Source organism: Nyctibius grandis, chromosome 4, assembly GCF_013368605.1.
Source record: "Nyctibius grandis isolate bNycGra1 chromosome 4, bNycGra1.pri, whole genome shotgun sequence".
Classification (NCBI taxonomy): domain Eukaryota; kingdom Metazoa; phylum Chordata; class Aves; order Nyctibiiformes; family Nyctibiidae; genus Nyctibius; species Nyctibius grandis.
In genome coordinates this window covers 70,659,227-70,680,193 of record NC_090661.1, presented here as the reverse complement: position 1 = coordinate 70,680,193, position 20,967 = coordinate 70,659,227, and the positions used below count along the sequence as shown (strand labels likewise).

The 20,967-nt window shown below is 46.4% G+C and overlaps 2 protein-coding genes across 2 annotated transcripts in view; one reads left to right on the top strand and one right to left on the bottom strand.

Annotated features, from left to right (window-relative positions):
• Window positions 1–12,346: 12,346 nt before the first annotated feature.
• LOC137661794 (phospholipase DDHD1-like) lies at window positions 12,347–17,275 on the bottom strand. The gene is made up of 5 exons (XM_068397415.1): window positions 17,264–17,275; window positions 16,960–17,109; window positions 15,115–15,367; window positions 13,639–13,821; window positions 12,347–12,519 (listed from the first exon to the last, which is right to left on the bottom strand). The coding sequence occupies exons 1-5, from the start codon at window positions 17,273–17,275 to the stop codon at window positions 12,347–12,349; spliced, it is 771 nt and encodes a 256-aa protein (XP_068253516.1).
• Window positions 17,276–19,987: 2,712 nt separating this feature from the next.
• Window positions 19,988–20,967, top strand: part of LOC137661793 (phospholipase DDHD1-like) — a 68,761-nt gene continuing 67,781 nt past the window's right edge. Inside the window, exon 1 of the mRNA XM_068397414.1 lies at window positions 19,988–20,007. Coding sequence (XP_068253515.1) covers window positions 19,988–20,007 — 20 coding nt within the window. The remainder of the gene's footprint in view (window positions 20,008–20,967) is intronic.

The following is a 20,967-nucleotide window of genomic DNA, read 5'->3' as shown; positions in this document are numbered from 1 at the left end:
AAGGAACCCCGGCATGAAGATGGTACCTGCTGTCTAAGGGAGCAAGGCCCTTCTTACGAGAGCCTGAGTCCTGGGAGCAGAGCTTGCATCTCAGGTGGCTTCGGCACGTGACGATTGCCACCCAAAGGGCTTGGAGTCATGGCGAGTGGTCTCAGTGTGACATCCCAAGTGGCTTTGAGGAGGGGCAGGGAGGATCTGGCTCCCAATTTCCTTTCCCTGGGAGAGGTGCCAGGATCAGGCAGGGCCACCCTGCGGTGCTGACTCGCAGTGCCCTTACATGTCTTCTGCCATCAATCCAACACCCAGGGCCGCGCTGCTGGAGAGCTGCTCAGCTGGAATAGCTTTCTCTGTAGCATCATGCCAGCTGAGCGGCCGCTGGGAAAACTCCCAGCACGGGTAAGCCTGGAGTTCGCTTTCCAGGCAACGTTGTAGGAAACGAGAAGTGCTACAAGGGAGAGAGCAAAGGCTGGCGTGTTTGGGCTCTCCTGCATCCCAGAAGATCAAACAGATGGGGATTGTCCTCCAAGGCAGAGCTTGGGAAAAAAAAAAGCAAAAGAAGGAGATGCTTCATTACAGAACAGCAGAGCTCATGGGTGACATTTCCAGCAGGGCAAGGCATGCCACACGGTCATGTCCCAGCTAAGACAAGGAGTACACGGGCTCGTTTCCAAGCACTCTGGCTGCGGGCCAGTCGCTTAACTCTCGGCATCTCGGTTCCTTTAGCTGGAAGAGAGGCGAGCCATTCTTGCTGGCCTCTCTGGCATCTCCTGGGCTGTTCAGACCCTGGGAGGTGAGGATGGGGTGTGCACCTGCAGCCCTGCCGCAGCAAGCTGTGAGGGGCAGGGTGCGATGGACACTGGTTTTCGGGACCCCAGTCCCATGCTCGCAGGTGCAAGCCTGTTTTCTGCAAGGTCAGGTTCAGGAAGCATCGTCTGAATGATTTACGGTTTGCTTTTTTTGGGGAGCTGTTTCCTTCTGTTGGCCAAGTGCTGGAAGCTACCCACGGCTAAGGACAGGATGCTGGGAGCACAGGGCTGGCTCTGACAAAATCCCCGTGCTCCTAACTCACCCTCTCTGAGGAAATTTGGCATCAGCGGTGAAGGTCACTGCACCGAGAGCTCTGAGGGACAGCAAAAGGAGGCCTGAATGCAATGCCTGAAAAGAACTCAGGAAGGGACATGTCTGTCTGTCCTCTAAGCTATTTTGCAGCCAGCATCTCCCTTCCTTAACCTCCAGTGATGCTGAAAGCAAACAGACAAAATGCCAAGTTCACCTACTCCAGAAGGAAGATCTCTTTGAGGCTCCTTTGGGCTTTTCCCAGACTGCCCAGGCACAACGATCTGCGTTGCAGGATGCAAAGGGCACCTGCAGGCGTCGGAGCAGGACCGCCTGGCTTCTGGAAAACCATTTCTGGGACAGGAGAGCTACCAAATACACAAAGCACCAAAGAACCAGGTCAGCATAGAGTCGCAGAATCACAGAATTGTTTTGGTTGGAAAGGACCTTTAAGATCATCGAGCCCAACCGTTAACCCAGCACTGCCAAGCCCACCACTAACCCATGTCCCTCAGCACCACATCTACACGGCTTTTAAATCCCTCCAGGGATGGTGACTCCACCACTGCCCTGGGCAGCCTGTTCCAGTGCTTGACAACCCTTTCGGGGAAGAAATTTTCCCTGATCTCCAACCTAAACCTCCCCTGGCGCAACTTGAGGCTGTTTCCTCTCGTCCCGTCACTTGTTACCTGGGAGAAGAGACTAACACCCACCTCGCTACACCCTCCTTTCAGGCAGTTTTAGAGAGCGATCAGGTCTCCCCTCAGCCTCCTGTTCTCCAGGCTAAACACCCCCAGCTCCCTCAGCCGTTCCTCGCAGGTCAGACCCTCCAGACCCTTCACCAGCTTGGTCGCCCTCCTCTGGACTCGCTCCAACACCTCAACATCTTTCTTGAGGCGCGGGGCCCAGAACTGGACACAGGATTCAAGGTGCAGCCTCACCAGTGCCGAGTACAGAGGGATGATCACTTCCCTAGACCGGCTGGCTACACTACTCCTAATAGAGGCCAGGATGCCATTGGCCTTCTTGGCCACCTGGGCACACTGCTGGCTCATATCCAGCCGGCATCGACCAACACCCCCAGGTCTTTCTCCACCAGGCACTTTCCAGCCACTCTTCCCCCAGCGTGTAGCGGTGCATGGGGTTGTTGTGCCCCAAGTGCAGGATCCGACGCTGAGCCTTCCTGCTGCTCCCACCCGTCCTCTCCTCCCAGGAGCTGGGATGTTTTAGAGCTCGCAGAGGCAATTCACAAAGCTAACTGCAAACTAGAAAACCTTATGTCAGGAAGAAGTCACAAGGCATCCTAACCAGAAACATATTTGGGGAGTAAGTCAGTGGAGGGGGAAGCAAAAAGAAAGTTGCACCCTTTAACTTGATGAAAAAAGCATATGGCAACAGCCAGTATTGTGAACAACATTCCCCACTCCAGCAACCGAGCCAGAAAGAAAACTCATGACTCAACCGTTGCGTTTCATCCAAATCTGAAGCAAAAATCTCGTTCAGGAGAGGTATCTTCAGGGAGTCAGCAAGAACTGAAGTAGACGGTTAATTAACTAAATTGGTTGGAGAGGGTAAAATCATTTTACAGAAGCTTTTAGGCTTATTTTAAAGCCTTGATTTAAACCCAGCTTAGACTGTGGAGAAACAAGTGCACTCTGCAGACGTACATAGTGCACACACTACATTCATCCATGCTTGCATACACACACGGGTTCTCCAGATACCACAGAATAAACTCAGGAGGACCTTAATGCTTCCACAGAAACAGCTTGCATCCAGAGCTCCCGCTTCCCCCAGAAGGCTGCGAATATGTCACCATAAATCATAAATCCAAGGAGGCCAAGAATGCCATCAGGATTATAAAACATAACTAGAAATTGGCAAAACATTTACTGCAGAAGCCGTACAACTTGGCTTTTCTTTGGGTAGCTAGAATGAAAGGATAGGACGTGCTGGAGAATGCAGGACTGACACGGTCCACAGACATCTTCAGGCACTGTCGCTTGCTAAGGCTCTTCAGAATCCAAATTCACTACAGACAGAGGCAGGCTGAAGCAGCCAGTCCTCAACATTTTTTTTTTCCTGACACTTTGTGGTTGCAGATGTCAAAGCTGTAACACTCGGTCAGCCCAGTGACTTGGGAAAGAAAATGAATAATCCCTAGAAAGCAGCTCGGCGCTGCTGGGTGGGAGCTATGGCCTGTGGGAGGTCAGACGGGACATGTCGGTCCCTCCTGACTTGAGCCATCCATCAGTGTCCGAGCTGAGGCAGCTCTGGGCAGGGAGGCGAAGGCTCTTGTTGTCCCAGCACGGAACTGCAGCCCAGCTGCTCCTTAGAGGCTGCCCACTGAAAACAGGCTGGAGAGCGTGCACCAGGCAACCCCCAGGACGGGGACAGGCTCAGAAAGGTGCTTCAGTTCCCTGGAGACACACGTGTATACTGTGGGCTCCCTGCTCCACTTCTGGGAGGTCTCACCTAAGTGGACAGGACACAGGCTGCCTTGAAGGAGTGTCCCCGGGCTGTGTGTGGTCACTGCAGCAATTAAACACCCCCAGGACAAGCCCCACGATAGCGGTGTTTTGGGTGAGCAGCAGTACAGAATCACACAATCCCAGACTGGCTGGGGTTGGAAGGCACCTCTGGAGATCATCTAGTCCAACCCCCTGCCAAAGCAGGGTCACCCAGAGCACGTTGCGCAGGCTAAATGTGGACGTTAGTTCAGGTGGGTAGGAAGGGATCACCCAACGCCGAAGAATCAGAGGGTGCTGGGAGCAGGCACAGGACCGAGCTCCTCGCGGGAGGAAAGGTCCGTAGCTCCCGTCCTGCTCGCTGCCATCCGCCTTGCGCCCACGTCTCACAGAATCACAGAATGTCAGGGATTGGAAGGGACCTCGGATGATCATCTAGTCCAATCCCCTGCTGGAGCAGGATTACCCAGATCATGTCACACAGGAATGCGTCCAGGAGGGTTTTGAATGTCTCCAGAGAAGGAGACTCCACAACCTCTCTGGGCAGCCTCTTCCAGTGTTCAGTCACCCTCACTGTAAAGAAGTTTTTCCTCATATTTATGCAGAACCTCCTGTGTTCCAGCTTGCACCCATTGCCCCTTGTCCTGCCAAGGGATGTCACTGAGAAGAGCCTGGCTCCATCCTCATGACACTTGCCCTTTACATATTTATAAACATTAATGAGATCACCCCTCAGTCTCCTCTTCTCCAAGCTAAAGAGACCCAGCTCCCTCAGCCTCTCCTCATAAGGGAGATGTTCCACCCCCTTAATCATCTTCGTGGCTCTGCGCTGGACTCTCTCTAGCAGTTCCCTGTCCTTCTTGAACTGAGGTGCCCAGAACTGGACACAATATTCCAGATGCGGCCTCACCAGGGCAGAGTAGAGGGGGAGGAGAACCTCTCTTGACCTGCTAACCACACCCCTTCTAATACAGCCCAGGATGCCATTGGCCTTCTTGGCCACAAGGGCACACTGCTGGCTCATGGTCATCCTGCTGTCCACTAGGACCCCCAGGTCCCTTTCCCCTACGCTGCTCTCCAACAGCTCTGCCCCCAACTTGTACTGGTACATGGGGTTGTTCTTGCCCAGATGCAGGACTCTACACTTGCCCTTGTTATATTTCATTAAATTTGTCCCCGCCCAACTCTCCAGCCTGTCCCGGTCTCTCTGAATGGCTCTCCTGATGGGAGCATCAAGCTACAACATGTGTTGGACACGTGCTGGCTGATACACATCAGGCTGTTCCACAACGCTGCCAAGCTTTGCCTTGATTTAATCAGCGCTTCTCCAGCCTGTTTTTTCTTCCCCCTCCTTCCCCCCCACCACATGCAGATGTGGACTCTCCAACATGAAGGAGATCGCAGGTTTCTTTTCATGACAGCACAGCACGCATCGTTGGAAGGAACATTTCTACCCTCTTCCCTTTTCTGCAACCACCACAAAGTGACCTCACCTCCCTCCCTTCCCCCTGCTGATTTTTAATACTCTGGTTTATATGAAAATTAAAAAAAAAACAACCCACTCGATTGCATGCAAGGGGCAGTCTGGTAAGCATAAAGGAGAAACCCTGAGGAGCGTGCCAAGAGACAGAACTGTCCCATCTGAACATCGTGCTTTGTAAACACCGAATATTCAGCTGCTGCTTCAGTACAAGCCCTTCCTGCAAAGCGCACAAGGCTGAACACCAGTGCCACATCCGAGCTGTTTGAAGATTCCTTTTCCAGCAGCATCTCACCTTATACAAAGCACGGAGATTAACTGAAGGACCCTCCACAGCTGTAAAAGTAGCTGGGGAAATACTGGGGAAACACAGTGGTGGCATCCCTGCAACACGCTACCACGAGACACCAGATGGGAGATAGGTGGGGGTTGTTTTGGAAGCGGTTTGTCCTTCTTTGCAAATAGGTCTAACCATTTCCTTACCGAAAGCACGCCTAGCAATGTTGAAAGTACGTCAAGTTATTTTTAAACTTGAAGTATTGGTTACTTAGAGGTAATTATGACTGCGAAAATAATTTCTGACAGGTCCTGCAGTATTAAAACGCTCTGGGAAGTCATCAGAGCAGGACATGGGCATTTTTAGACTGAAAATTGCACGCTCCTCCTTTGGCCCTTCAGCTCATCCTTCAGCGGGATGAAAAGCTGGAAAGAGAGAACACTTGTGCACGTTTCGGAGGGTTCTCTTCATCTTGCAGAGGTTTGTACCGTTTTGCATTTCCACGCTGATCCACACTGGGAAACACCTACCCCAAACCGTGGCGAGGGGGAAGCTCCGCTCCCTCCTCGTGGGCTGGCACTTGCAGCACCGGCCAACTCAGCACCCAGGTTTCATGAGCCCTGAGACCACGTCCATGTACACCAGCTCAGCCTTTGCCCACCCTGATCATTCACAATTGCCTTTTCCACTGTTGAGGGTTAACTGAAAATTGTCTCCCTCCCCAGCCTGCTGGGTCCTTACCCTGCAAAAGCTGAATATTTGGAGTCCAAAAACCCCAGTGCATGTAGGGACTCAGTTCTGAAAACACAAGCTGTGAAAACACACCAGCGACGGGGTCCGTCAGCCTCTTCCCGGTGGTAGCACGAACTCGTTTCCAGTTTTGGGTAGGTGTGAGAGACAGCAGTATATGGAAAGATAACACAGATTCAAAGTCAGCAGGGCTGCTCTCCTTTCCCCCTTCCCATGGCTTTGGTTTCCAGCTAGTCTGGGCTTTGCAGGCGGAGGAATATGAACAGAAAACCAGAATTTAACCCTCTGCTTGCTGAGAGGTTGTGGGCATAATCTGAGCACGCAGCAGGACATGGAGGCCAACACGGATCACAGCGTGATCCCTCTGCTTGAGAGATTCAAGGGTTCAGTGCTGGCCAACTGGCAACCTAAACGCAAAGCCTTTTATTCCCCCACCTAATCCATATTATACACATTCACCTGAGAAACGGTAGGAAGAGCAAGAAGCACTAAAGGCACTTGGAACATGATCCAACACTCGCTGAAGTCAAGGGAAGACCTTTGTCTCAGCCAGGTTGGGATCTGGCTGTGAGAGAAGTAGCATAAGCAGGACCATGTTGGTGGCTTGAGGTGGTTTGTCACGTTACCAGTGATACCGTATCAGAGAGAAAAAAATCTGGATTCGTAAGGCACTGGATAAGGTTAATTTCTACTTGAAACAGCTGAGTTCAAAACCCAAGCTAAAGGAGCCTTCTTATAAACTGCATGAAGTAGTAAACCCCAAAAACTGAGATGCTTTGGCACAAACATGCTTGAAAATTCTGTTTTAAAATGGAAGTCAACGATCTTCCTTATCAAGGAGTATGGTGAAATGGTAAGACCCTTTAAGGAGCTGCAGTACAAAGTATGGACCACTCTGAGATGAGATAGTGACTTTCAAGGAGATACTGAAAGAGCCATAAAACCCCTAAGAACAACAAATTGGACATGGAGTCCTTGGAGCTCGAGCATCTGCTCAGGGCTGCAGTCTGTAGAGAAGTTTGCACTTCACCTCTCCCACGTCCATGCTTACAATCGATGAGGCACCAGGGAATGGGCAGAGTAGCTGCAAGAAATGGTATTTTATTGAAGCAGCAAAGAGAGAAGTTAATCTTCTGCCCACAGAATTGTCAAACGAAAACCCTCTCTCTGGATAAATCATCAAGGATTTCAAAACCACAAGACATTGCTCCTGGGACATGTTTGCAGGGGACTCATTGACTTTTCACTCTCAAAGGGAAAGGATTGGCCAAGGTCTGCTAGGCAAGAGCTGCTGCAACTGCAGCTGGGGAGATAGGGCATTTTCGGGGGAAAAGGCTGATGTTGGAATTTGCTTTCTAATGGGACCAGAGAGCACTGACCTCGAGGGCGAACTGAAACTTTGATAGCCAGGCATTTCTCTCCATGGGTTAGGACTTCTCCTGGTGTTCCTTGGAAGAGGAGACCCTGCCAGCACACTGTGAGCTGTGCGTGCAGTTTTAAGCGCTTCTGCAATGGCATGCGGAGAAACACAAAACATTGTGACATCTACAGCCAAGTGTGGGTCAAATGGGCCTCCAGGGATGCAGGAGAAACCCAAAGAGCAAGGAACCAGTCTTGGGAGAGGCCAGCCCAGATCCACTGTTGGCTAACATGCCAACATTCATTGACAATGACAGAAAATGCTTTGTCAGTCCCAGAGTTAAGCTGACTGATGGCAGCGACCAGAGAAGACACAAATGTGGTGAGAGAGAACGTCCAAACCCATCCTGAAAGCTAAACACATCCAGCTGGGCTTTGCTGCTGCTGAGCTTTCAGGAGAAGACTCGGGGATCACAACAGTAATATGTGCCTCGTGTTTCCAGTGGGTTCCCACTTAAAAAGTGGAAAAAGTTTCCACTTTAAGTCTTGAGGATGCACAGGCCATACTCAAACAAGCACGAAGAAAGCTTCAGTTCCAGTGGACAGAAATCAAAGGAGAAATGGGAACTGAATGCTTCAGAAGGGGCTTGAGTGCAATGGGTAAGAGACAAGCGGTACTAAAAAAATACCTATGGAAGCTAAACGAAGAGAAAGTTTGCTTTTGTGGAAAATGATTATTAAATGCAGATCAAACCTGGAATGCAAGAAAAACGTCAGGCTGAAGTCCATCTCATAAACCAGAAAATGGGATTGTCACATGGGTGACATTTTAAATAAAGATTTTAAAATCTTTTCACAAGATCAGCAAAGACAATAGGCACGGGCTCTGGGGAAGCAACGAGAAGTGGTCGCTACAATTGCAGATGGAGAGCAACCAGTAAGATAACGCTTGGAAAACTGAAAAACACTCAGTACATGTGGCAGTGTGTTACTGGGTCTTGGTGTGCAAAAGCTTCCTGAAGTCACTGAAGATGTACGGCAGAGACGGTGTAGATGACCCTGTAAAACACCACGGGTCACAGAATCACAGAATGAACCAGGTTGGAAGAGCCCTCTGGGATCATCGAGTCCAACCATTGCCCTGACACCACCATGTCAACTAGACCATGGCACTAAGTGCCATGTCCAGGCTTTTCTTAAACCCCTCCAGAAATTGTGACTCCACCACCTCCCTGGGCAGCCCCTTCCAATGGCTAATGACCCTTGCTGAGAAGAAATGCTTCCTAATGTCCAACCTGAACCTCCCCTGGCGAAGCTTGAGGCTGTGTCCTCTTGCCCTATCGCTAGTTGCCCGGGAGAAGAGGCCGACTCCCACAGGGTCAGTCACCTGCAGTCCGACTTCAGTAGAAAAATGATGTGCAAAGGCAGAAATCTAATCTCCAAGCTAGTAATGGAAAAATGGGGAACAATGAATTTCAAATAAACTTGCTGGGCAGAGGGCACACAAATATACATTAACTATCTAACTGCAAACAGTTGACGTAGTGATTCATGCACTGAACTTGAAAAAAAAAATCAATCCCCACTGATTTAGCTACAGGCAGAGTCAGCTCGACTGACAAGCGACATGGGAAACGAGCACCAGGACGACAGAAAACCATGAAGGAGGAAGAGGTGGCAACCAATGGTAATGTGAGAACGTGAAACGTGCTTCAGTTCAGCCTAATAATACTAAGTAGGAAAGGAGATAAAATAATTGAAGTTGGCCAGCTAGACTATCGCAGTGACATAAAGCAAAGGGCCTTTAACTCCAGAAACATGGGCAATAAGAGCAGAGAGCGCACACATACAAGGGGAAGGGAGGCTGTGGTAAAGCCATGACAGAATAATTGGGAGCAAAGGGATGGAATTCAGTGGAAAAAACCAACCAACCAAACAAAAAACCAAAAACAAACCCAAAGAAACTCAAAGCTGATAAGCTGCAAAAACGACCTTGTAGCAAAAAAAACTGTGAGCATCGAATTTGGACAAAGTCCTCAAGGCCAAGTTTCGGAAAACAGCTCAGTATCAGTCAGGAGCCTGACAGCAGCGCAGTACATTTCCCTTATCTTGGTTTCTCAAGAAAAACCACCAGTCAACACAGCTTGTAAAGTTAAACATCGTTCTTGCAGAAGAAAACAAGTCAGTAATTGGAAGCCAGGACATTCCAGCTCTATATTATGCCACGGACCATCTGACCAGAAAGTTTTAAGCGTGAAATTTAGACTCTAGCGTGCAGGGACGTGACCCTACTTGAATCCGTGTTACACTGCAGAGCAGAAACGGGGCAACCCTTTTTCTAACAACTTCAAAATTGAATTTTCAAACATTTCATCTTTGAAGGACAAGAGATATTTTTTTTGAGGATTAAAAAGATGAAAGTCTGCCCACAGCATGCTTAACATCTTTGCATACACCTCAGAATAAATCTCCATTTATTCTTTTGAGGTATGTTTACGTTTGTATCTACTAGCAGATGCTCCGTGAAGTTATAAATTAGAACAGAATCATAAATACACACGTCCATTAACTCAGAAAAAATGCAAAGTGATGTACAGGTATTGGTCCTTACTATCCCTTCTCCTACCAGCAACACGGTTTACTTCTCAGCTCTGTCTTCTCCCTGATTTACCATGGGGTATGTACATAAAAGTAGGATCTCATCCCTTATATGGAGAGCAGGCAGCAAGTACCAGCACGCTCTGATGCGAGGGGAACAGCTATTCCATAAATCTGAAACATGTTCTGGACAACAGCAGAGTTTACACAGACCACAAGAATTATAGGAATTAACTCCCTGTTGTTTACAGCGTTTAAAGAGAGACCTAGTGTAGATCCCGCAGTGTCAGGGGATATCACAGCACCGACACGATCCGACCCAGAGTACCGAAACACAAACCATGCACATATGGAAATGTTTTGCATGTCCTAAACATAAAAGGAGATTCTGCTTTAATGTTTAAGTTCTCCTAATTAGGAAGAGCTGATTAGACAACTTATCTGCAAAGCCAGCAATGTAAACAAAAGCCTGTTTTCTGGAGCAGAGGTGTCAGGCTGCCTTCTCTTGGAGGGTTATTTTAATTTTTTATGGTTGTTCATCAACCAAGGTAAACATGTCAAGCAGGAGAGTTACAATGCACTGAGGCTAGATGGGGTTTTTCAGAGATCTACGCTGAAACGTGGTCCTTTACCCCGTCTGAACATCTTTGTTGGGTATTGTTTCACTGCATGTAGAGTAGTGCTGGTTCTGTCATCTTCTACCCCTGCACTCCTCACTTTCTTTTTTCTTTCCATTGTTTTTTTCCCCCCTTCATTATCATTCCTAAACCCATAACCCCAACATACAGCCCTAGCTCCCAACTCCTTCCCCATTGCACCACGGACCAGGGAAACAAGCAACAGCCCAAGCAATATTATTTGGGAGAATAATACTCTCTCTCCCCCCAGAATTTCAGAAAGGGCCGTCTGGGTGGTTCCCACATCTCCGAGCCACCAGCACAGGCTGCCGGCTGGTTTGGGCTGACGTTGCCACATCTGTTTATGCTGAGAACACTACTATTCACCAACACCACAGCCTCGTTTGTTTTTTCTTTTAAACAAAAGTTTAGGTGCTGCAGCTTCTACATATGCCACACAGATCATAAATACCTCTGCCAGAGGCAGCTCAGAGGCCACAGATCTGACACTTCTACTCCAGAGCCTTCCACGTTGCAACGACCTTTTAGTGTTTCATTTGGAAATTCTTTCATCACAACACTTCTTTCCTGAACTAGTTTGAGATGCAAACCTTATCTAAGCTCTGGTATTCTCAGGCCTCCCCACGTTTATTTTATGCTGCTCTCTTTCCTCTTGATAGGATCCTTGTGCATAAATATACATACATTTTTATACAAAGGCGCACACACACACACATATATATATACATTTAATAATGGTAAGCAAAAGACAGCTGGATCCTCTGCAAACCAAGTCTGACGTGAGGTCAAAACCTTCATGTGCCTGAGAAACACTTGGGACCTAAAAAGCAAAGGCAGTTACTTACCTTTGAGAAGAAAGTGACTGATGTCATTTGTGTGAAACCACAAATATTTATTTTTAATGAAAAAATACTTAAAGTGTGCCACAGTGTCCATATATTCATTTGAATAGTAGTACAAAGATATGTATTTCTGAGAAAAAAGTCTTAACACTGTAGAAAATAAACGTGGTTCTTAAATGATGCCAAAAGAAACCAGTAAAAAAGTAACGTTTTATACACTGGAGTAAAATGAAACAATTAGAGAGAATAATAAATTATAATTACAGTATTTCAAATATTTGCTTCATGCTTTTTTCAGCATTAGTTTCTAAATGTGTCACGTATAACACGCCCTCAGAAGCCAGCAGTCAGGATGGTCTTTCAATGGTACTGTGGATAATAGGATGTGGAGCTGAATAAAGTCCTAGAAAAATGACACCACCGTTTGTTATTTACTGATACATAAAACATCACAACATGGCAGTTTTAGGTTTGTATCTAACATATATTTTTGTTAATGGAAATTTTTTTTTTTTTTTTATATCAGCTAATCTTTTATACTTTAATGAATTAAACAGCAACTATGGTCATTAACAAGTACGTCACCCAAGCACACTGCACAACCGTGCTTATGGGATGCTACACGTTGTATTGGCTTCTTATACAGTCAAAGTTAACAAGAATTTGGAATCGTTTCAGGTCTACTTAAGCACTGCAAAATGTTTAAAACGATAAATTGCTTTTAAATACAAACCATTTTTGCTCTTCAGAAACAGGAAAAAATCCAAACATGCACTTAAACCTGAAACCTCTACGCCTTATATGCTGCAGGTCAACAGTAACACATCAGTTTTGTGCCATTTGTTTTAAAATTTCCTTTCCCATCCCCAGTCAAAAATTCAAATAGTGTCTAAACTGGATTTGTCAGGATCTTCTTGGTCGTGTTTGTAGATGAAGATTAGAAGGAAAAGAGCGATATCCAGAGATGACCAATAGGCAGTGACCGTGGACCAGTATGTGCTCTCCACAAGATCTATCCTGAGCTCAAAATCAATCCTGTGCTCCAGTTCCACTAGAAATTGAAAGAGACACAAAAACGCTGTTAGAATTGCATGTCAGCAGAAGAAAAAAATGCCAGCATGTTTTCCCATCAGCTTCAGGTTCTGATTCTACGTGCTGTGTATAAAAAGCACATCGTATCTCTGTGTTTACATTTAACAGTACCCTCACCTAAGCCAACTGTGCTTTTTGATTATATGTACATACACGTTTATGCACATGCATTTAGCACAAACCTGACCTAAGAGTGGTGCTTAGTTCATGGGGGTGGAAACACAACTAAACCTAAAGCTTGGAAAAAGCTGGCATTTTTTTAAGCAGCTGTTTTCCTTATAGTAACTACATAAATACCTGAACCTCCTCTGGTGAACAAGAGGACACAGCCTCAAGCTTCGCCAGGGGAGGTTCAGGTTGGACATTAGGAAGCATTTCTTCTCAGAAAGGGTCATTAGACATTGGAAGGGGCTGCCCAGGGAGATGGTGGGGTCACCATCTCTGGAGGGGTTTAAGAAAAGCCTGGACATGGCACGTAGTGCCATGGTCTAGTTGCCATGGTGGTGTCAGGGCAATGGTTGGACTCGATGATCCCAGAGGGCTCTTCCAACCTCATTGATTCTGTGATTCAGTAAATCCATTTTATGATAAATTGTGAGTGGGATTCTCTTCTGCAGCAATCATATTGCTTTTCCTAGTGGGAGTCTGGGAACGACTAATATGCAGATTTCATTAGCCAAAATTCATACATGCATACACATGTGTAAGTGTTGTGCATGTATGTACAAACACATACACAGATAAACCTCCTTTGAAAGAAAAAAGGATAAAAGGGAGAACAAGGAGTCAGTCCATGGACAGCCTTAAGAGATTCAAAAAGCAGGAATGGATTTGAGCAACCTGGTCTGGTGGAAGGTGTCCCTGCCTGTGGCAGGGGGTTGGAACTAGATGGTCTTTAAGGTCCCTTCCAACCCAAACCATCCTGTGATTCTATGATAATATTTATCACTTTAGAGCAAACCAACAAAATCAAACAGTGGCACATGTTGTCATGGCATTTCCAGCCTCCCCCAACAGACAGACGCAGCCCACTAAAGGTCTTGTTTCCACAGGGTTTGAAGGTAGACTCGTCACTAACCTGTGGGTTCGAGAAAGCCCGAGCTGCTGTGCGAGGAAGGCGGCGTCCCAACGGTGGTGGCCTTCTTGTCGTCCTCCTCGGCTCCATCCTTTCCCGTCTCGAGTGTCTGTGGGGTAGCTGGACTAGACCGACCAAATCTTGAAAAAAGCATCCCGCCGAGGCCCTTCCCAATACTCGCAGCTCCTGCATTCAGCATGGAGGAGAAAAAAAAAAACAAACAAACAAGCACGAGGGCAGTTAAATCAAACCGCAAATTAAAGTCACTGTAGCACCCATCAATTAGAGTTGAGTGACAGCCAAAGGAAAACACTATTCGTGCTTTTCTAGGGTGGGAACAGCTTATCTGACTTAAGCGTACACTGTTTATCGTGAGACTAATCTAGCGTACAAGCAAGGGCTATAATTTGGAAACTCTAGTTAGAGGAACAGAAATATATGAGGACACTTCTGCAGCAAGAAATCTGGTACTTTTAAGGATATGTGGTAATTCCTCTTTCATAAAAAGTCTAAGATTAAGACAAAAATGCTTTATAACAATGCTAGTACCTTCTGCACATCAGGACACTTAAGACACTCCTCCCGTTACGGGTCCTTATGTTGGCATAACCCTTACAGACATTTAGAAATGTTGTATCATCCTTTAAAAGGACTGTTTTGGTTGCTCAGGAAGAGGAGTGTCGAAGTCCAGCACAGATCTGTGATGTTTTCTCCCGACTTTGCTGCCACCTCATGGACATGGCATTAAAGTTACTATAGTAACAGCAAAAAGCAACCCTGCTTTGAAGTACTGCCTACTTCCACTTAAGGACTAAAGGGCTTTTATATACTTTACTTATTTGATTGGAAAGATTCCTGGCACTAGGTCACGGTAGCCTTCTTCCAAATCCCACACGGAGAGCTAAAGAAAAGCCTTGAGTCAACAAAAACTGCAAGTGCATGCTCAAATATAAGCTGCAGCGAAAGGGAATTTAAGCTCGGTTAAACCAGGGCTTATTTTGACTCAGAAAGACAGAAGGAGACAGACTTCATATTAAACCAGCCTGAATTTCCTATTGTGAAATCCTGAGTTAAATGGAACTGTAACAGCTTACACAGAGTGATTTTTCTCCTATTTACCAATAAAATGTAATATTTACCCAGAAAATGTAGTCACAAAACAAGCTTTATTTTTTTTTTCCCCATGAAGTAGCATGTAAACTATTAAATCACCAGGATGTTACTTCAATAATGCAGACAACAATAAGGCAGCAATAGCATAAACTCCCTGCCCCACATCCTCTCCCCGCAAGCCTTGACTCCAGTGTACGTAAACTGTCTTGTCTTCAAAGTAAATGTCAGTTGGGATTAAAACAAGGCATAAACCTACACAGAACAAACTGAAACAGCCAGGAATAGCTTGCTTACGTTTGCACCTTGAACAGTGAAGCTCTACAAGAAGGTCCTATATAAAAGAAAAAGGCCATAAAGAACAATTACCCAATATACTCGCTTTGCCTATGTTTGTTATAGACTCCCCGTAGCGGCGTAGAACCATGACCGGTGAAGTAGTTGGGCTCGGACCAGTCGAAACGCTTTCGCTGTCAGTAACTGAGGTAGGTTCTTTTGTTCGCTTGAGAAAACTTGGCTTCATGTGCTCGTAAGGTAGAGGGTTTGCAGTGTTGTACCAGTGGATCTGGACAGGCGAAATGTTGCTGTAGCGTTTCAGAATTAAACGTTCTAATCTATAGGCCTGCAAGAGGAATTGGGAAAAGAAAATCCTGAGTGTCAAGACTGAAAAGCCACATTCCCTTACCACACAGAGTCCTCTCCACCATCAAATCCGAAATATCTGTAACGAGTGAAGACGAGAAAGTGACAGAATGATGGAGTTATGTTCTGCTTCACTTTTATTTTACAGAATCACAGAATCAACCAGGTTGGAACCATCTAGTTGACATCAACCATGTCAACTAGACCATGGCACTAAGTGCCATGTCCAGGCTTTTCTTAAACACCTCCAGAGATGGGGACTCCACAACCTCCCTGGGCAGCCCCTTCAAATGGCTAATGACCCTTGCTGAAAAGAAATTCTTCCTAATGTCCAACCTGAACCTCCCCTGGCGAAGCTTGAGGCTGTGTCCTCTTGCCCTATTGCTAGTTGCCTGGGAGAAGAGGCCGACTCCCACTCCACTACAACCTCCCTTCAGGTAGCTGTAGACTGCACTAAGGTCACCTCTGAGCCTCCTCTAACCTCCAGCCTATTTTCATAGCCTGGAAGACAGATTAGCTGCCCCAGTGCTTGTGCACTCACATTTGCACATTTCTCTGCAGCGTTTCCACTACACACAGTTAAACTGATTCTGCACAACGCAACAGAGAGGGAGGAACTGGCTACGTAAACATTTCGTTTAATGACTCTTCATTGGTCCCTGTGCAAACCATGAACTGGTGTGCTTATTAAAAAAAAAAATTTTGTATCGATTCTTTATTTTTCTTTGTTTACTTAAATGTAGAAAAGCATTCTACGCTTCTTTAACTTAATTTGCAGAGTGGGACCACAGATTGCAGCCTGACCAATTGTCCTCGATGTCCCGGGAAAATTCTGGGTTTGGAGTAGCTGGAGCTGAACACGATCTTGAGATGAGCAGAACTAGCATGTTTGGATTGAAGTCTGAAGATACGCAGATTCACGTAGAGTTTGAACACACAAGCATTGCCAAATTACTATTCTACAGTAAGCATGAAATCCCAAACCAAGCTTGCATCAAAGAAGTTGCCAAGGTGATACGGATCAAAGGCCCTTTGATACCAGCAAACACTGGCTGCCTATGGAAGAGTATAAGGGCAGGATGAATCTAACCAACACTGCCCTCCCAAGTACTATCCCACCCTCCAACAATCTGTTACTCCAGACCCCTTGGGAAAAAAAAAGAAGAGGTTTTGTTTTTCTATAGTATCTTGTAAACTGCTTGTGGAGCCTTTTTTACCAGCAGTAGTATCTTTGGACAGATGATGTTTAATGGAAGTCAGAAAGTTAAACACAAGTTGGAACTTGACTGAGAAGGATTATTTCTTACATCTTTGTGAAAAACAAAGCAGAGTGATCTCGAATCTTATTAATATGAAAAAAGAAGAAAAGTATATATTTTTTAAGGCAGTTATTTGTAAAAACTGTTATTCTACAGTTATAAAACCCAAGACCTTGTACAATAATCATTAACAAACAGTCCCGTGCTGGAACACACTTGCGTTGATTCACACGCTTTGAAGATCACACTTTATCACACAGCTGATGCTTAAAAATAGCCAAGGTAAAAGCTTGCAACTACAATTAAAACTCACCACTGGATCTGCTGGATGAAAAATATTTAGTAAGCGGTTACAAATTGTTCTGGGCAGAATATGATCTTGACTACCGCTGTTTCCTGGACGGATGCCATGCAATGCCAAAAACACTGCTAATGGAGATCCCATACAGAAGAAATTCTCAACCTAAGGAGAGATTTCATCCACGTTAATAAGGATGGAAATAATGCTTTCTAACATGGCTGGATTTGATCTCTCTCTTTCAACTGATTTCTCAGTTTCAACTGAGGGACTCATATAGTATTAGTTGGTCAAAATGGGGAAGACCACTATAACATACGTACTGTAACATGACGGTTAAGTTTCCAGTTACCCTTTGCTGTGAGAAGAGAGTTACATGTCGTGGTGCTACATGGTTGGAAAACTGAAAAACAAGTTGGATATTTGAACTGAAAGAGGTCTACCAACAGTGGAAAGGCTGGAGCGAGAAGAATTTGGAAGACACTGAGGAAATATGATGAACTTCACAAGACTGAAGTCTGATTTCTCGTGAAACTCCCCAAAGCTTACCACAGCTCCTTAATCTTACCCTAACTCCATGACTTGTTTTGCTACACACACCCACTTGTCCTGGTTTGGCCTAAACCAGGCCAATTTTCCTTTCAGTGATTTTTACTTTCAGCTAAGTCTCCTCTAAGTAACTGCACTTTCTGAAACTAACTGCATGTTTTGCAGACAGTGTCTGCTTCCAGGACTGATAATGCTCGAAGTTTGTAGTTATCGCTGAAGCACCGGTAGGAATGTTGTGCAGAAAGGCTCTTGCTGTACTTGTTCTTAGAGAAACCAAGGTCACTGCTGAATTCCTCACTGCTTACGAGTGAAGAGCCGAAGGGGGGGTCGCACCTGCAGGGAGGAGCGGACAGGGCAGGTGACCCAAAACTGACCAACGAAGGTATTCCATCCCATACACGTCATTCTCAGTATAAAGCGGGGGGATCACGAGGGTCTCGCCCCTGCGCCCCTTGCCTTCTTCTGCCTCTTCCGCCTGCTGGTTTTGGGTGCTGCTGCTGCTTCGGGCTGCTTCTGCGGCTTGAGCTTTTGGCCGGTGTCCAAGGAGGACTCCGTCTGTTTTCCTGCTGCCCCCGATCCCGATCTGTGCATCCCTGAATTCAGCTCTCGACCGTCGCTGGGCCCAGCCTGGGCCTTCCCGGAGCCTGCCCTGCAGTGCCGGTGGTGACGTGGCCGACATCGGGGGAGCTCGATCTTGGTTTTGTATATATTTGTATATATTTGGTTATTCTAATATTATTATTATACTTTTTTTTCATTATTATAGTTTATTAAAACTGTTTTAACTTTCCAACCCATAAGTCTCTCTCCCCTTTCCCTTTCCCTTTGGGTGGGGGGGGAGGGTTAACAGAGAGCGTCTGCCTCAGGTTTAATAGCCGGCCCAGCTTTAAACCGTGACAGATTTATTGGCGCCCAGCGTGGGGCTCTAGAGAAGCTCCAACAGGCTACTCTGATAAGTTGAATCCCAGCTCCAGTGGGAGGAGATCCGGAGAGCTCAGCCAAGAGAGTATCAGATTTCTTCCTTTGAGATTTACGAGGGGTTGGAAATTAAAACAGATAGCTAAGATGGTAATGTTATTTTTGAGCGCTGTGTTATCTCATCTCTTTATAGAGCTTTATACAGAGTTAAGTGTAATAATACCTTACTTGCCACATGCAGCATATTATTGCTTGCTTCTTATGAATGTTTATATGTGGTTTAACAGTGGGAGCTGCTCGAAATGTTTCGCTTTGCTATGGGGTTTGATACTGATTTATGCCGTGATAAACTGGGCAGTTCCTATTCCGATCTCTTATCTCTATGACACAATGATGGGCAGCTTTAATTGCGAATCGGTAGCGGCGACTTCATCTGCGCACTCCAGGCGTCCTTTAGCTGATTGTGTTAATGATTACACTTCCAATTTTACTTTGGGAAATAGTACCTTCTCCTGTTCTGCCAAGGTGATTCCACTAGATTTTGCAAAGTTAGGATGGTGCTGTCTAGGTGGCATGTTTTTATTTTCGGTTGTCCTGAATGTGTTTCTGATGTGGGATAAGATTAAATATAAGTGCAGGGACGGGTGTAGGTGTTATGCTGCCACTACAGCCACTAAATCCACTGAAATCTCGGCAGCCTGCACCGCAGCTGCTACACCCCCCAAGATGGCCACTGCAGCTACTCAGACTCTTAACGAGTCTCAGCACTCCCACGACAGCCACTGCATCTACTCAGACCCCAGCATCTACCGAATCTGTACCAATCGCTCCTGTAACCAGGAAGAAATACCGAAAGAAATCAGCTCGTGAAGAGAAGGATGATGACTCAGAGCCTTCTAAGGCAGAGCCATCACATGACCCAGGTGAGGGCCCTTCTCAGGCAGAGTTAGGGCCCGACACAGATGGGGGTTTCCTTGATCGTCCTTTTAAAGCAGACCCATCACAGAAGCAAGGTCCTTCTAAAGCAGAACTATCACAAGAGGAGGACTCGGACGTAGAGATAACCTACCACTCCTTATCCCTGAAGGACCTGAGAAATATAAGGAAAGACTTCAGCCGTTATGACGGTGAGCCTATTATTACCTGGTTGCTCCGCTGCTGGGATAATGGGGCAGATAGCATGCAATTAGATGGCAGAGAAGCCAGACAGCTGGGATCCTTGTCCAGACATGGTGGTATTGATAAGGCGCTCGCAAGAAAGTCAAACACTATCAGTCTCTGGAGGCAACTCTTGTCAGCTGTAAAGAGCAGGTATCCCTATAAAGATGATGTTATGAGCCACCTAAGCAAATGGACCACTATAGAAAAAGGTATTAACTACCTTAGAGAACTAGCTGTGCAAGAGATTATTTATAGACACCCACGGGAAGTTGTAGATCCTGTAGATCCTGATGAAGTGGAATGCAACCGATCCATGTTCCGGAAGGTTGTGAAGAATGCTCCACCGACATATACCCATACATTGTCAATATTAGTATGGGGAGAAGATGCTATGGCAAGATCTAGTGTGGGCGAAATGGCTAACTGTATGCGACAGTATGAAGATAGTATTTCTTCCCCACTGCAGGCACGCATCCCGGCTGTGGAAAAGCTGACTAAGGAAAACAAGGACTCATTTAAACAACTGTCAGACAAACTGTCCAGGATCGAGAATAAACTTGACTCTCTACCTACACAGGCGCGCGTTGCAGCTGTTAGGAGAAAACGCTCTCCTACAGGACCAGCTCAAAGGAAACGGAACACATCACGAGGTATCCTGTGGTTTGCCCTGCGTGGTTATGGGGAGGACATGAGCAGATGGCATGGACAAGCTACCAGTACCCTACAGGCACGAGTACGTGAGTTGAAAGCTAAAAGAAATACCAGAGAGAATTTTTCTAGAAGGATGGCTGCTCCAGTTACCAGTAAGCAGGACCCCAGTCAGGGTAGATGGGCCTCAAATCCCTTTTTCCGAAGTGTGAATAGGAGAAATGAAGGTCCAGTCCCTGTGAGCAGCACGAATCCATTTCTTAATTAGGGGGGCCCTGCCTCCAGCCAGGTGGAGGAGAGGGACAACCGAGTTTATTGGACTGTGTGGATTCGATGGCCTGGCACATCAAAACCACAAAGGTATGGAGCCTTGGTAGACACTGGTGCACAGTGCACCCTAATGCCATCGGATCATAAAGGGGCAGAATCTATCAGTATTTCAGGAGTAACAGGAGGATCTCAAGTGTTATCTGTATTGGAGGCCGAAGTGAGCCTAACTAAAAATGAATGGAAAAAGCACCCCATTGTGACTGGCCCAGATGCTCCGTGCATCCTTGGCATAGACTACCTCAAGAGAGGGTATTTTAAGGACCCAAAAGGGTATAGATGGGCCTTTGGTATAGCAGCTGTAGAGACTGAGGACATTAAACAGCTGTTTACCTTGCCTGGCCTCTCAGAAGATCCTTCTGTTGTGGGGTTGCTGAAGGTTGAAGAACAACAGGTGCCAATTGCTACTACCACGGTGCA

Excerpts from the sequence above, each read along its gene's own strand:
- LOC137661794 (XM_068397415.1), bottom strand. Across the intron at positions 15,368-16,959 it reads TTCATCCAGCAGATCCAGTG|GCCTATAGATTAGAACGTTT; the intron begins GTGAGTTTTAAT and ends TTCCTCTTGCAG. Across the intron at positions 12,520-13,638 it reads GGGCTTTCTCGAACCCACAG|TGGAACTGGAGCACAGGATT; the intron begins GTTAGTGACGAG and ends TTCAATTTCTAG.